Source organism: Salmo trutta, chromosome 9 (genome assembly GCF_901001165.1).
Source record: "Salmo trutta chromosome 9, fSalTru1.1, whole genome shotgun sequence".
NCBI lineage: Eukaryota > Metazoa > Chordata > Actinopteri > Salmoniformes > Salmonidae > Salmo > Salmo trutta.
The window spans coordinates 39,100,059-39,114,342 of NC_042965.1; the positions used below are offsets into that span (position 1 = coordinate 39,100,059).

At 45.2% G+C, this 14,284-nt stretch overlaps 1 protein-coding gene across 1 annotated transcript in view; it reads right to left on the minus strand.

Annotated features, from left to right (window-relative positions):
- LOC115200524 (calcium/calmodulin-dependent protein kinase type II subunit beta-like) overlaps nucleotides 1-14,284 on the minus strand; it is a 111,971-nt gene that overhangs the window by 43,168 nt on the left and 54,519 nt on the right. The window contains exon 6 of the mRNA XM_029763648.1: nucleotides 7,988-8,060. Coding sequence (XP_029619508.1) covers nucleotides 7,988-8,060 — 73 coding nt within the window. The remainder of the gene's footprint in view (nucleotides 1-7,987; nucleotides 8,061-14,284) is intronic.

A 14,284-nucleotide genomic window follows, 5' to 3' on the forward strand; every position in this document is an offset into this window, starting at 1 on the left:
CAACAGCCTGATCAACTCTATGTGAAGGAGGCAAATGGTGGTCCCACCAGATACTGACTGGATTTCTGATTCTGGCCCCAACAGATGCATAACTGTATTCCCAGTCATGTGAAATCCATAGATTAGGGCCTAATGAATTTATTTAAATTGACTGATTTCCTTACATTAACTCAGTAAAAAAAAAAATTGTTGCATGCTGCATTTATATTTTTGTTCAGTATACATAGCTCTACATCGCTCCACATAGCTCTACATAGCTCTACATAGCTCTCCAATGTGCTAATAAGGGCTTCTGTAACTTTTCTTTCACCTAGCTAATGCCATAATTTTTTGCCTTTTTTGCCTTTACCTCCCTTATCTCACATCACTTACTCACATTGTATATAGTCTTATTTTTTCTACTGTATCATTGATTGTATGTTGTTTTACTCCATGTGTAACTCTGTGTTTTTGTATGTTGTCGAACTGCTTTGCTTTATCTTGGCCAGGTCACAATTGTAAATGAGAACTTGTTTTCAACTTGCCTACCTGGTTAAATAAAGGTGAAATAAACAAATAAAAAAAATAAGATCAACACAAATTCTCTTTCCGTCTTTGTATCCTGAGTTCTCCGACATAAAAACTATCTACAGTACCTCGGCCCAGACACACCTATAAGGGTGTAAGGCAGGGTTCCCCAACTGGCGGCCCACGGACTGAATTTGGCCCGCAGTTGATTTTATTGCCCCCACAATATTTCGGCGCAAAAACATTACTACAAAAATGTATTGTTGGACATAAAAGACTGTAAAAACACCAGCAAATCAGCTCCAAAGTGACTTTAATTTTGGAAATCAGCTCCAAAGTGCTCACACACATAGAGAGATAACGTACTATATATGGGACTGTATTTTAGTCAAATATCATATCTGTTTGGGCTTCTTGCAATCTATTTCCAGTCTACAAATGATTTGTAATTAAGTTTCTTGACCATCCACTCAAGAAGAAAAACATTGTCCCTCGGCTGAATCTAGTTGATGATCCCTGGTGTGAGGTATAAACTCTGACACCATGTTAACAGTGTCAGTGAATCCCCTGCATTGCAGTAGCTCGTCATTGCAGTAGCTTGTCATTGCAGCCTGTCTTCCTCTTTATCTTTCATTATTACACACCCTCTCCTCCTTCATCACTCCCTTAGTTTCCACCCTCTCCTTCTCTCCCTCTCTTCTACCCATCGCTCGCTCTCTCTCCTCCCTTTCCTTCTCCTCGCTCTACCTCTCTCCTTACTCTCCTCTCTCCCTCCCTTCCTCTTCTCTCACACTCCCTAACTCTCCTCTCACATAGAGAGCAAGGGAAAGAGAGGGAGAGAGAAAGAAAGAGAGACAGCTAAAGAGAGAGAAGAGAGATAAAAAGAGAGAGGGAGAGAGAGAAGGGAGAGATAGTGAGAAGGGAGAGATAGTGAGAAGGGAGAGATAGCGAGAAGGGAGAGATAGCGAGAAGGGAGAGATAGCGAGAAGGGAGAGATAGCGAGAAGGGAGAGATAGCGAGAAGGGAGAGATATCGAGAAGGGAGAGATAGCGAGAAGGGAGGGAAAGCGAACAAAAAAGAGCTAAAGAGAGAGAAATGGAGAGATACAGCAAAAGAGAGAAGGAGAGAGAGACTATAAGCCTGAGGCAGTAGCCTTCCTTGGTGTCATCACTCTCTCAGGCCTATGATTCAGGGTTTACTCATTTGTAAGGAGAAAGTTCAAACTTGCCAACACTGCAGTGTTAGGATAATCCCTGCTATGATTGTGGGTGGAATTCAGATTAACCACAAGCTTCCACTGAATAGGTGGACAGGCATACAATATCCAGGCCACGCACATAAACACATATAAATTCACCACGCGCAGACAGACAGACAGACAGACAGACAGACAGACAGACAGACAGACAGACAGACAGACAGACAGACAGTCAAAGACAGACAGACAGTCAAAGACAGACAGAGACAAACAGAGACAGACAGAGAGGCAGACAGTCAGCTTGTCTCTGCATAGCTCTGTGCAGCAATGCACAAATCCAGGTCCTTCCTTCCTTCTTACACACACACAAACGCATGCATGCACGCATGTAAACACACACACATATACACACACAGTGTAGCACAAGCTGCTGGTTGGTAAATAAGTTAGGTGAGGGAGAGTGAGAGAGAGTGAGAAAGCGAGTGAGAGAGTGAGACGGAGAGAGAGACCAAGAGAGAGCGAGAGCGAGAGCGAGAGCGAGAGCGAGATGTGGGAGCTGCTGCAGCATTCCAGACTGGGCTCTGCTCACATTTCTTCTGAGGACGTGGAGAAGAGAGAGAGAGAGGAGACGCAGACAGGCAGAGATGCAGGCAGACAGACCTCCATTGAAAGGGCACTCCAATTTAAGGCGACTGACGACCATAGTGTGAAACCAGAGACAGGGTTAGGTAATTTACCCTGACTGACAAAGTCCTGAGAGAGGCTTACAGGATTTGGGCTCTAGTTCCGTAATATCTCAGCCATATTACCATTTGGAGTTTTATACTGTCATATTTCAACCAAATCAACTCATAAATAAGTCTCCATTTGTCTCATGTCAGTTGAGTTATTTCAGTCCCTCTGTCAGCCTCAAATGACCTAGTAACTTGTGTCGAAGTCGGACAACAATGTCCTTTCCAGTCAGTAGCCTATTTCCTCTGTTTTTGGGACATTACAAGTAGCATACTAACAGAACATCTTCATAGACCTGCTTTCCGTACTAGGCTTGGGCAGTATACCGTATATACTGTATACCGGGGGTATTTGGAAATGGCCATGGGATGTTTTTTCAATACCGTCAATAGCGTAGAAATTATTTCTAATCATTTCAATATTTGGAGGTACCTTTTAAGTAAATACCTGCAGTCGACTTGAGCAATACGTTAGAGGTTAAAGCAGGTCAGGTTCTTCAATTCACCTGTCACCTAATTTTTCATGATGAACCTTATCGTAGTCCCCAGTCACGTGGTGTTTGTTTACAAGCACACAACAACGTGAGACCGGAGCCTTGTGAGCCACTGTGGTGCAGCACTCTCCAGGTGATCTAGTTACAATATGGAATTAACAACTAAATGTTTGCCAGCTAGGTATCTTGTAACTATTAAGTTAACTGTATAAAATGTGCTAAATGCTCTGCAGTTGTGCATTAGGTTTGCTAATTTAGTAGCTAGTTAGCTATCTAACTAAGTGCTTAGCTTCTTGCAAATTCAAGCTTCGCTTGGTAACGGCCGAGAATCCCCTCCTGGATCAAGAGCCTTGCTATCTAATATTTGTTTCATACGTGCAGCTAACTGTGTAGCATTTTTGAGTTACTTGTATAACTTTGTGAGCTGGGATGTCTGTCCTGCAAACAATTTATGCCAGAGACTGTATAAAATGTTTGCAATGCGCTTGTTAGCATTTAGTTAGCATATGGGATTTGACATGTACTTGTTAGCATTGCTAACCTTCGGATCTCAGCGGCTCAGTGGGGTTTGAAAATAGCGCTCCTTGTGTTCAGTGCCAGTATTAACGAATATCCCGGGATGTTACAAGGTCGGTATGAAGGTAAGACAATCTGGATACCGTCTAAGTCTATTCCACACTAATCAATTATTCATAACTCTCTGGTTGTCTCCACTTTATTGGAGTGATCTCTTCGCCTCTCAGACCCTCTCCGAGGCTGTCCTCAGCCATCACTATGACATATTGTGTGAAATGCCCCAGAGCTGAGGACTGTAACCTGATAGGTGTGGCTAAATAAAGAAATAGCCACAACAGTTCTGATAAACAGGAGGAATGTTGCCGAGGCCGGCGCTGGGGTCTGACGAGGTGTTACCCTGGTCTAGAGAACTGAAAACACACACGCAGCATCATGCAAGACAACAAGCAGTAATAAAAACATGTATAACACACACACACACACACACGATAGGAGAGAGGACAGGACTGCTGCTGCAATCCAATCACAGCACTCAGCAAAAGAGGCTCTGACCGATTAGAACAAGGTTCTGTCGTCTGACCTATAAATACATTCTTTCAGAAAGCTATAAAACTCAATTGGAAGCACCATAGAGAAAAATTTAAACTGGATGTGGCAAAGAATCAATTCCCTTTGGGAACCCATTTTGGGAATCATATTGGGAATCATATTGACAAGGGGCTAACTTTAATCCAGCACACACTACAACCAATCTTACAAGCAATTTAAAGGGATACTTTGGGATTTTGGCAATCTACTTCCCCAGAGTCAGATTAGTTAATGGGCACAATTTTTATGTCTCTGCGTGCAGTTTGAAGGAAGCTGCTAACTAGGGCTAGCGCAATTGCTAACTAGCATCAGCACAATGACCGGAGGTCTATGGGTATCTGCTAGCATAGCATTGGCTCACAAAACTACCTCTAACTTCCTTCCAACTAAACACAGACATGCAAATGGTATCCACGAGTTCATCTGACCCTGTGGAAGTTGATAAAGTAAAGGGCCCAATTCCTGAAGAATCCGTTTAAACTGAGGAGCAAGGGGGTCAAATTCTATTCCAAGAGAGGACTAGCATAGCATTGAAGACCCATCCGTCAGATAGCATAACAAGCATGCATACTGGCATTCTCCCCAGACTAGGAGAGGTGCTGTCTCAACAAGAGGATAGGTGAGAGAGGGACTGCATTTGGAAAGGGGGATAGTTGCTGTTTCAACAACTGGAGAGAGATAGAGGAGCAGCATTTTGCAAGGCACCATCAGAGATATGTGAAAGATCGTATTGGACAGATCCCATGGTGCAGAGAGAGAGATAAGGCTGCAGTAGGAGAGGATTCTGACCTGAAGACAGGAGACTGATCTCCTTCACCCAAATCCAGAAAGCTGATGTTCTGAAAGAGCTGCAAAATCTGGACCGCTACAAATCAGCAGGGCTAGACAATCTGGACCCTTTCTTTCTAAAATTATCTGCCAAAATTGTTGCAACCCCTATTACTAGCCTGTTCAACCTCTCTTTCGTATCGTCTGAGATCCCCAAAGATTAGAAAGCTGCCGCGGTCATCCCCCTCTTCAAAGGGGGAGACACTCTAGACCCAAACTGCTACAGACCTATATCTATCCTACCCTGCCTTTCTAAGGTCTTCCAAAGCCAAGTTAACAAACAGATCACCGATCATTTCGAATCCCACAGTACCTTCTCCACTATGCAATCTGGTTCCCGAGATGGTCATGGGTGCACCTCAGCCACGCTCAAGGTCCTAAACGATGTCATAACCACCATCGATAAGAGACAATACTGTGCAGCTGTAGTCATCGACCTGGCCAAGGCTTTTGACTCTGTCAATCACCACATTCTTATCGGCAGACTCAACAGCCTTGGATTCTCAAATGGCTGCCTCGCCTGGTTCACCAACTACTTCTCAGATAGAGTTCAGTGTGTTAAATCGGAGGGCCTGTTGTCCGGACCTCTGGCAGTCTCTATGGGGGTGCCACAGGGTTAAATTCTCGGGCCGACTCTCTTCTCTGTATACATCAATGATGTCGCTCTTGCTGCTGGTGATTCTCTGATCCACCTCTACGCAGAAGACACCATTCTGTATACTTCTGGCCCTTCTTTGGACACTGTGTTAACTAACTTCCAGACGAGCTTCAATGCCATACAACTCTCCTTCCGTGGCCTCCAACTGCTCTTAAATGCAAGTAAAAGTAAATGCATGCTCTTCAACCGATCTCTGTCCGCACCTGCCCACCCGTCCAGCATCACTACTCTGGACGGTTCTGACTTAGAATATGTGGACAACTACAAATACCTAGGTGTCTGGTTAGACTGTAAACTCTCCTTCCAGACTCACATTAATCATCTCCAATCCAAAATTAAATCTAGAATCGGCTCCCTATTTCGCAACAAAGCATCCTTCACTCATGCTGCCAAACATACCCTCGTAAAACTGACTATCCTACCAATCCTTGACTTTGGCGATGTCATTTACAAAATAGTCTCCAACACTCTACTCAGCAAATTGGATGCAGTCTATCACAGTGCCATCCGTTTTGTCACCAAAGCCCCATATACTACCCACCACTGCGACCTGTGTGCTCTCATTGGCTGGCCCTCACTTCATATTCGTCGCCAAACCCATTGGCTCGAGGTCATCTATAAGTCTTTGCTAGGTAAAGTCCCACCTTATCTCAGCTCACTGGTCACCATAGCAGTACCCACTCGTAGCACACGCTCCAGCAGATATATTTCACTGGTCACCCCGAAAGCCACTTCCCCCTTTGGCCGCCTTTCCTTCCAGTTCTCTGCTACCAATGACTGGAACGAACTGCAAAAATCACTGAAGCTGGAGACTCATATGTCCCTCACTAACTTTAAGCACCAGCTGTCAGAGCAGCTCACAGATCACTGCACCTGTACATAGCCCATCTGTAATTAGCCCATCCAACTACCTCATCCCGATACTGTTATTTATTTATTTTGCTCCTTTGCACCCCAGTATCTCTACTTGCACATTCATCTTCTGCACATCTATCACACAGTGTTTAATTGCTATATTGTAATTATTTCGCCACTATGGCCTATTTATTGCCTTACCTCCCTTATCCTACTTCATTTGCACACACTGTATTAAGACTTTTTCTATTGTATTATTGACTGTATGTTTGTTTATCCCATGTGTAACTCTGTGTTGTTGTTTGTGTCGCATTGCTTTGCTTTATCTTGGCCAGGTCGCAGTTGTAAATGGGAACTTTTTCTCAACTTGCCTACCTGGTTAAAACAAGGTGAAATAATGATGTTGTTTTTTTAACTAGAAACTACTTGGTAGGACTGACAGGCTAAAGAGTTACTGAACAGCTCAGCACAGTCTTCTCTAGAGAGGTGTTACTATATTTTACAGTCAGTGCTAGACAGCTATAATCTATCCACAAACAGTGATGTTGGACAATTTCGCTTAACACGCATATAGAGGACACACACCCCCAACACACACATACACACACAGATGATACACACACACACACACTGGACACACACACGCTGAACGGACACTGAACGGACACTGAACGGACACTGAACGGACACTGAACGGACACTGAACAGACATTGAACGGACACTGAACAGACACTGAACGGACACTGAACAGACACTGAACGGACACTGAACAGACATTGAACGGACACTGAACAGACGCTGAACGGACACTGAACAGACACTGAACGGACACTGAACGGACACTGAACGGACACTGAACGGACACTGAACAGACATTGAACGGACACTGAACAGACACTGAACGGACACTGAACAGACACTGAACGGACACTGAACAGACACTGAACGGACACTGAACAGACGCTGAACGGACACTGAACAGACACTGAACGGACACTGAACGGACACTGAACGGACACTGAACGGACACTGAACAGACATTGAACGGACACTGAACAGACACTGAACGGACACTGAACGGACACTGAACAGACGCTGAACGGACACTGAACAGACACTGAACGGACACTGAACGGACACTGAACGGACACTGAACGGACACTGAACAGACATTGAACGGACACTGAACAGACACTGAACGGACACTGAACAGACACTGAACAGACACTGAACGGACACTGAACAGACGCTGAACGGACACTGAACAGACACTGAACGGACACTGAACGGACACTGAACAGACATTGAACGGACACTGAACAGACACTGAACGGACACTGAACAGACACTGAACGGACACTGAACAGACACTGAACGGACACTGAACAGACACTGAACGGACACTGAACGGACACTGAACGGACACTGAACAGACACTGAACGGACACTGAACGGACACTGAACGGACACTGAACGGACACTGAACGGACACTGAACAGACACTGAACGGACACTGAACGGACACTGAACAGACACTGAACGGACACTGAACAGACACTGAACAGACACTGAACGGACACTGAACAGATGACACGGGGACCTGTTACTCACCTTTAGATCTCGATGCACCACGCCCATTTGATGGCAGTGTAGCACCGCCTCCACGATCTGCTGGATGCAATGACTGCATGCAAACACCAGGGGGCGCATGTTAGTCTGAGCAGCATAGCTACAATTCCATGCACAGGCTAGGGAGGAGGGTAGGGTAAGGGGTAGAGGTAGTGGTGGGGGGGAGGTAGGGGGAGCGAGGAAGAGTGAGAATGAAGGTAGGGGGATGGGGAGGGGGGAGGAGGAAGGTAGCGGGTGGTGGAAGGAGGAAGTGGAGAGGAGGGAGGAAGAAGGTAGGGGGGAGGACGAAGGGGAGGGGGGTCTTCTGTCACCAGCCTTGTCCAACCCATGGCCTAGCCAAGCGAAAGGACAACAACCTGGTGGTAGAACAGCCAATAGGTGTGTATTATGTGACTTTAGGTGAATATCATCACCTGGAGCTCCACATGTATTGTCTAGGTCCTCTTTATTGTCAACTGTTAAAACCTGTCAATGACAACCATCCATTGTCAAAGTAACAAAGATGTCCATCGAGGGCCAATGGATTCCACTGGCTCAATTTTGAGAAAGGTCAAAGGGCAAAATGCTCCCTCCCTCTCATTTAGGTGACCAATGATCTTAAAGAAAAGTATAGGTTTGAGCATTATGGTGGAGCCTCCTGGACTGGAGTTTCCACCATATAGCTGGTCTTCACCCATCCAATCACTGTCAGATCAATAGTCAACATTCAAGTAAAAAGGAGGAGGAAATATTACATGTATGTAGATGATTTGAGAAGTTATGAGAATTCATGAACATTTCATTAAATGTTCATAGGGGAGGGAGGGGGGACTAGGGGAGGTAGAGGGGACTAGGGGAGGGAGAGGGGACTAGGGGAGGGAGGGGGGACTAGGGAAGGGAGGGGGGACTAGGGGAGGGAGAGGGGACTAGGGGAGGGAGGGGGGACTAGGGGAGGGAGAGGGGACTAGGGGAGGGAGGGGGGACTAAGGGAGGGAGGGGGGACTAGGGGAGGGGGTGGACTAGGGGGAGGGGGAGAGGGGACTAGGGGGAGGGAGGGGGGACTAGGGGAGGGAGTGGACTAGGGGGGAGGGGGAGAGGGGACTAGGGGGAGGGAGGGGGGACTAGGGGAGGGAGGGGGGACTAGGGGAGGTAGAGGGGACTTGGGGAGGTAGGGGGCAGAGGATGTGGTAAGGGGTGTGGCTTTCTATCCACAGCTAAAAACAACACATTTAAAAGATTATCTTAAGGCCAACAGCATCCCTACTTGTGTACCTATCCAGCCTTCTGCTGACACTACCTGGCACCATTGTGTCTCTTCAGACACAGACCACATGACCAACGGGCTAAAAATACATGGATGAAAAAACTACACAGATACAGTAGGAAGAGTACGGACTGGACTGGTATGGTTATGATGAGGTCTGGACTGGTATGGTTATGATGAGGTCTGGACTGGTGTAGTTATGATGAGGTCTGGACTGGTGTAGTTATGATGAGGACTGGACTGGTATAGTTATGATGAGGTCTGGACTGGTATAGTTATGATGAGGTCTGGACTGGTGTAGTTATGATGAGGTCTGGACTGGTGTAGTTATGATGAGGACTGGACTGGTATAGTTATGATGAGGTCTGGACTGGTATAGTTATGATGAGGACTGGACTGGTGTAGTTATGATGAGGACTGGACTGGTGTAGTTATGATGAGGTCTGGACTGGTATAGTTGTGATTAGGTCTGGACTGGTATAGTTATGATGAGGTCTGGACTGGTGTAGTTATGATGGGGTCTGGACTGGTGTAGTTATGATGAGGTCTGGACAATGCACAGATTGGCATATATCTTTGTGGGGAGGAGACAGATAAACAGTATAGGTAGAGGCCATGAATACACATGCATGTTGGGTTGGCTGGGGGATTGTCTGTGCACTATTACTACCATGGTACAGAGCCTGTGTGTTTTTCAGGACAGGGGAGGGTAAAAAGGATAAATCAGTGGTTCTCCGTCTGTCAAGCTAATGGCAAATATATATATATATTTTACTAGGTAAGTTAATAATTAGTTAATAATGATAAGTTTAGCAGGTAATAATAAAGAGGTGTACGGGGTGTACTTATTTTAATATACTAAATGCAATATATTGATCTGACACTGACATTTGCAGAAGACGTGTGTGACCGCAGTAAATCCTTATTTGTGTCCAAAATATACAGGTCATAGAATATTGACTTTTCAGTCTATGAAATATACATTCACACGTTAGTCATTTATCAGAAGCTCTTATCCAGAGAGACTTACAGGAGCAATCAGGGTTAAATAAGTGCCTTGCTCAAGGGCATATCAACAGATTTTTCACCTAGTCGGCTAGGTTACTAGCCCTGGTGGGAACCACACATGCGGAGAGAGTGTCTTCCTTTCCTGTGGCGGTCCTCATGAAATGAAATTGAAATGCATTCCAGGTGACTACCTCATGAAGCTGGTTGAGAGAATGCCAAGAGTGTGCAAAGCTGTCATCAAGGCAAAGGGTGGCTAATTTGAAGAATCTCAAATATAAAATATATTTTGATTTGTTTATCACTTTATTGGTGACTACATGATTCTATATGTGTTATTTCATAGTTTTGATGTCTTCACTATTATTCTACAACGTAGAAAAAAAATTAAGAAAAACCCTGAAATGAGTAGGTGTGTCCAAACTTTTGACTGGTACTGTAAGTATTCAGACCCTTTGCTATGAGACTTGAAATTGAGCTTAGGTGCATCCTGTTTCCATTGATCATCCTTGAGATGTTTCTACAACTTGATTGGGGTACACCTGTGGTAAATTCAATTGATTGGACATGATTTGGAAAGGCACACACCTGTCTATATGTCCCACAGTTGACAGCGCATGTCAGAGCAAAAACTAAGCTATGAGGTCGAAGGAATTGTCCATAGAGCTCAGAGAGGATTGTGTTGAGGCACAGATCTGGGGAAGGGTACCAACAAATGTCTGCAGCATTGAAGGTCCCCAAGAACACAGTGGTCTCCTTCTTTCTTAAATGGAAGAAATTTGCCAACACCAAGACTCTTCCTAGAGCTGGCCGCCCGGCCAAACTGAGCAATCGGGGGAGACAGGCTTTGGTCATGGAGGTGACCAAGAACCTGATGGTCACACAAACAGAGCTCTAGAGTTCCTCTGTGGAGATGGAGAACCATCCAGAAAGACAACCATCTCTGCAGCACTCAACCAATCAGGCTTTTATGGTAGAGTGGCCAGACGGAAGCCACTCCTCAGTAAAAGGCACATGACAGCCCGCTTGGAGTTTGCCAAAAGGCACCTAAAGAACTCTCGGACCATGAGAAACAAGATTCTCTGGTCTGCTGAAACCAAGATTGAACTCTTTAGCCTGAATGCCAAGCGTAACATCTGGAGGAAACCTGGCACCATCCCTACGGTGAAGCATGGTGGTGGCAGCATCATGCTGAGGGGATGTTTTTCAGCGGCAGGGACTGGGAGACTAGTCAGGATTGCGGGAAAGATGAGCGAAGCAAAGTATAGAAAGATCCTTGATGAAAACCTGCTCCAGAGCGCTCAGGACCTCAGACTGGGGCGAAGGTTCACCTTCCAACAGGACGACGAATGTAAGCACACAACCAAGACAGTGCAGGAGTGGCTTCGGGACAAGTCTCTGAATGTCCTTGAGTGACCCAGCCAGAGCCCGGACTTAAACCCGATCGAACATCTCTGGAGAAACCTGAAAATAGCTGTGCAGCGATGCTCCTCATCCAACCTGACAGAACTTGAGAGGATCTGCAAAGAAGAATGGGAGAAACTCCCCAAATAGAGGTGTGCCAAGCTTGTAGAGTCATGCCCAAGGAGACTCGAGGCCATAATTGCTGCCAAAGGTGCTTCAACAAAAGTACTGAGTAAAGGGTCTGAATGTGGTAGAATGGCGCCGGAGTGGATGGTTGCCGTTTTACAGGCTCTTAACCAATTGTTCTATTTTGTGTGTTTTTTCACATTGTTTGTAACTTATTTTGTACATAATGTTGATACTACCTTCTCTTATGACCGTAAAGAGCTTCTTTTCAGAACAGCAATTATTCACCTCGAACTGGATGAAGATTTTTTCTTTAATAAGTCTGACAGGAAGGATGTAATGTTGCTCTCAGACAAGGTCCAAATCCCCATCATTTGCATTAAGAAAATAAGGAAATACAGGGGGCAGAGATCAGGGTGCCTTGTGAGAATTCGTTGGTGAGTAGATAACCCGCCTCTACCATCCACTATATTGGCCAACGTGCAATCACTGGAGAATAAACTGGATGAGCAACTTTCGAGACTATCCAACCAACGGGACATTAAAAACTGTAATATCTTATGTTTCACCAAGTTGTGTCTGAAGGACGACACGGATAATCTACAGTTGGTTGTTTTTCAGTGCCTCGGCAGGACAAAACAGCTACACCCGGTAAGACGAGGGGTGGGTGTCTATTTTTCAATAACAGCTGGTGCACAATGTTTAATATTAATGTAGTCTTGAGGTATTGCTCGCCTGTTTGAGAGGGCTGGAGCGTCGTCAAAGTTTTGGGGAGGGAGTGGGAGTCAGGGGGGCAGTCAGTGAATCAGCGCAACAAGAAGAAATTAACCTCCGATAGAATAATCGTGCCGTATAGAACATTTAAACACACAGAAACTCGACAGAGCAACAGACAAACTGACGAACTGATCGACGGACACACAGATAGACAGACTGAGACAGGGGAGGGGTTGTGCAGGCAAAGGTGCAGGGGTTGAGGGTGGGGGGGGCAGTCAGAAATGCAGGGGTTGAGGGTGGGGGGGCAGTCAGAGAACGGAGGGAAGTTGGTTTCTAGACATACTGACCTTCAGGTCCCTGTGCACTATGTCATGTTGGTGAATGTGATGAACACTGTCTAGAATCTGAGTGATACAATGACTGTGAAGACAAAACAGAGAGAAGGAGAGGAGAGGAGGGAGAGATGGAGGGAGGGCAAGGTGGAAGGAGAGAGGATAAGAAGGTGGAGGAGACAAGTGGACAGGTGAACATAATGATGTGAGATGGAAGTGAAAAAAGAATGCCCAAATTGATGGACAGAAAGGAGGAGAGAAGAAGAAGAAGAGTTGATAGAGATGTTTGAGCCAGAAGGTTACAGGAAAAGTGAGGAGGAACGAGTGAGAGATGGGAGGAACAGGGAGATGGAGAGAGAAATGGAAGAAGGAGGGGAAGTGAATAAATGCAGTGAGGAGTGAGGAGACAAAACCGTTTTAAACATGATGAGACACAAGACTACCAACAACGACACAGCCTGACAAACTCAGAACACAGAGAGAGAGGAGAGAGCGAGAGAGACAGGAGGAGGACAGAGAGAGAGAGAGAGAGAGAGAGAGAGAGAGAGAGAGAGAGGGAAGATAGAGAGAAAGAAAAGACAGAAGCTGAGACGGTGAAGAAGAAAGAGTGAGTGACAGGGAGAAGAGTAAGAGAGAGAAAGCAGGCATGAGGAAGTGAGCGAGGCAGAGAGGAAAGAAAGGGATACAGAGAGAAATAGAGGACAGCAGTGGATCGATGTGCAACTGTTATTTAAACTAACCTGTGGATGGAAAAAATAGCAGTGTGAGTGAAGTGAAGAGGATAATGTGCCTTTCTACCCTGTGTGTATTGTGCAGTGAAGGAGTTCAATGTACTGGTTATACTGTGACTAACAGCATGATATACTGTGACTAACAGCAGGATATACTGTGACTAACAGCAGGATATAATGTGACTAACAGCATGATATACTGTGACTAACAGCAGGATATACTGTGACTAACAGCAGGATATAACGTGACTAACAGCAGGATATACTGTGACTAATAGCAGGATATACTGTGACTAAAAGCAGGATATACTGTGACTAACATCAGGATATACTGTGACTAATAGCAGGATATAATGTGACTAATAGCAGGATATACTGTGACTAATAGCAGGATATACTGTGACTAACATCAGGATATACTGTGACTAATAGCAGGATATAATGTGACTAATAGCAGGATATACTGTGACTAATAGCAGGATATACTGTGACTAATAGCAGGATATACTGTGAATAATAGAAGGATATACTGTGACTAATAGCAGGATATACTGTGATTAAAAGCAAGATATACTGTGACTAATAGCGGGATTCCATGTCACTAATAGCAGGATATAATGTGACTAATAGCAGGATATAATGTGACTAATAGCAGGATATAATGTGACTAATAGCAGGATATACTGTGACTAACAGCAGGATATAATGTGACTAATAGCAG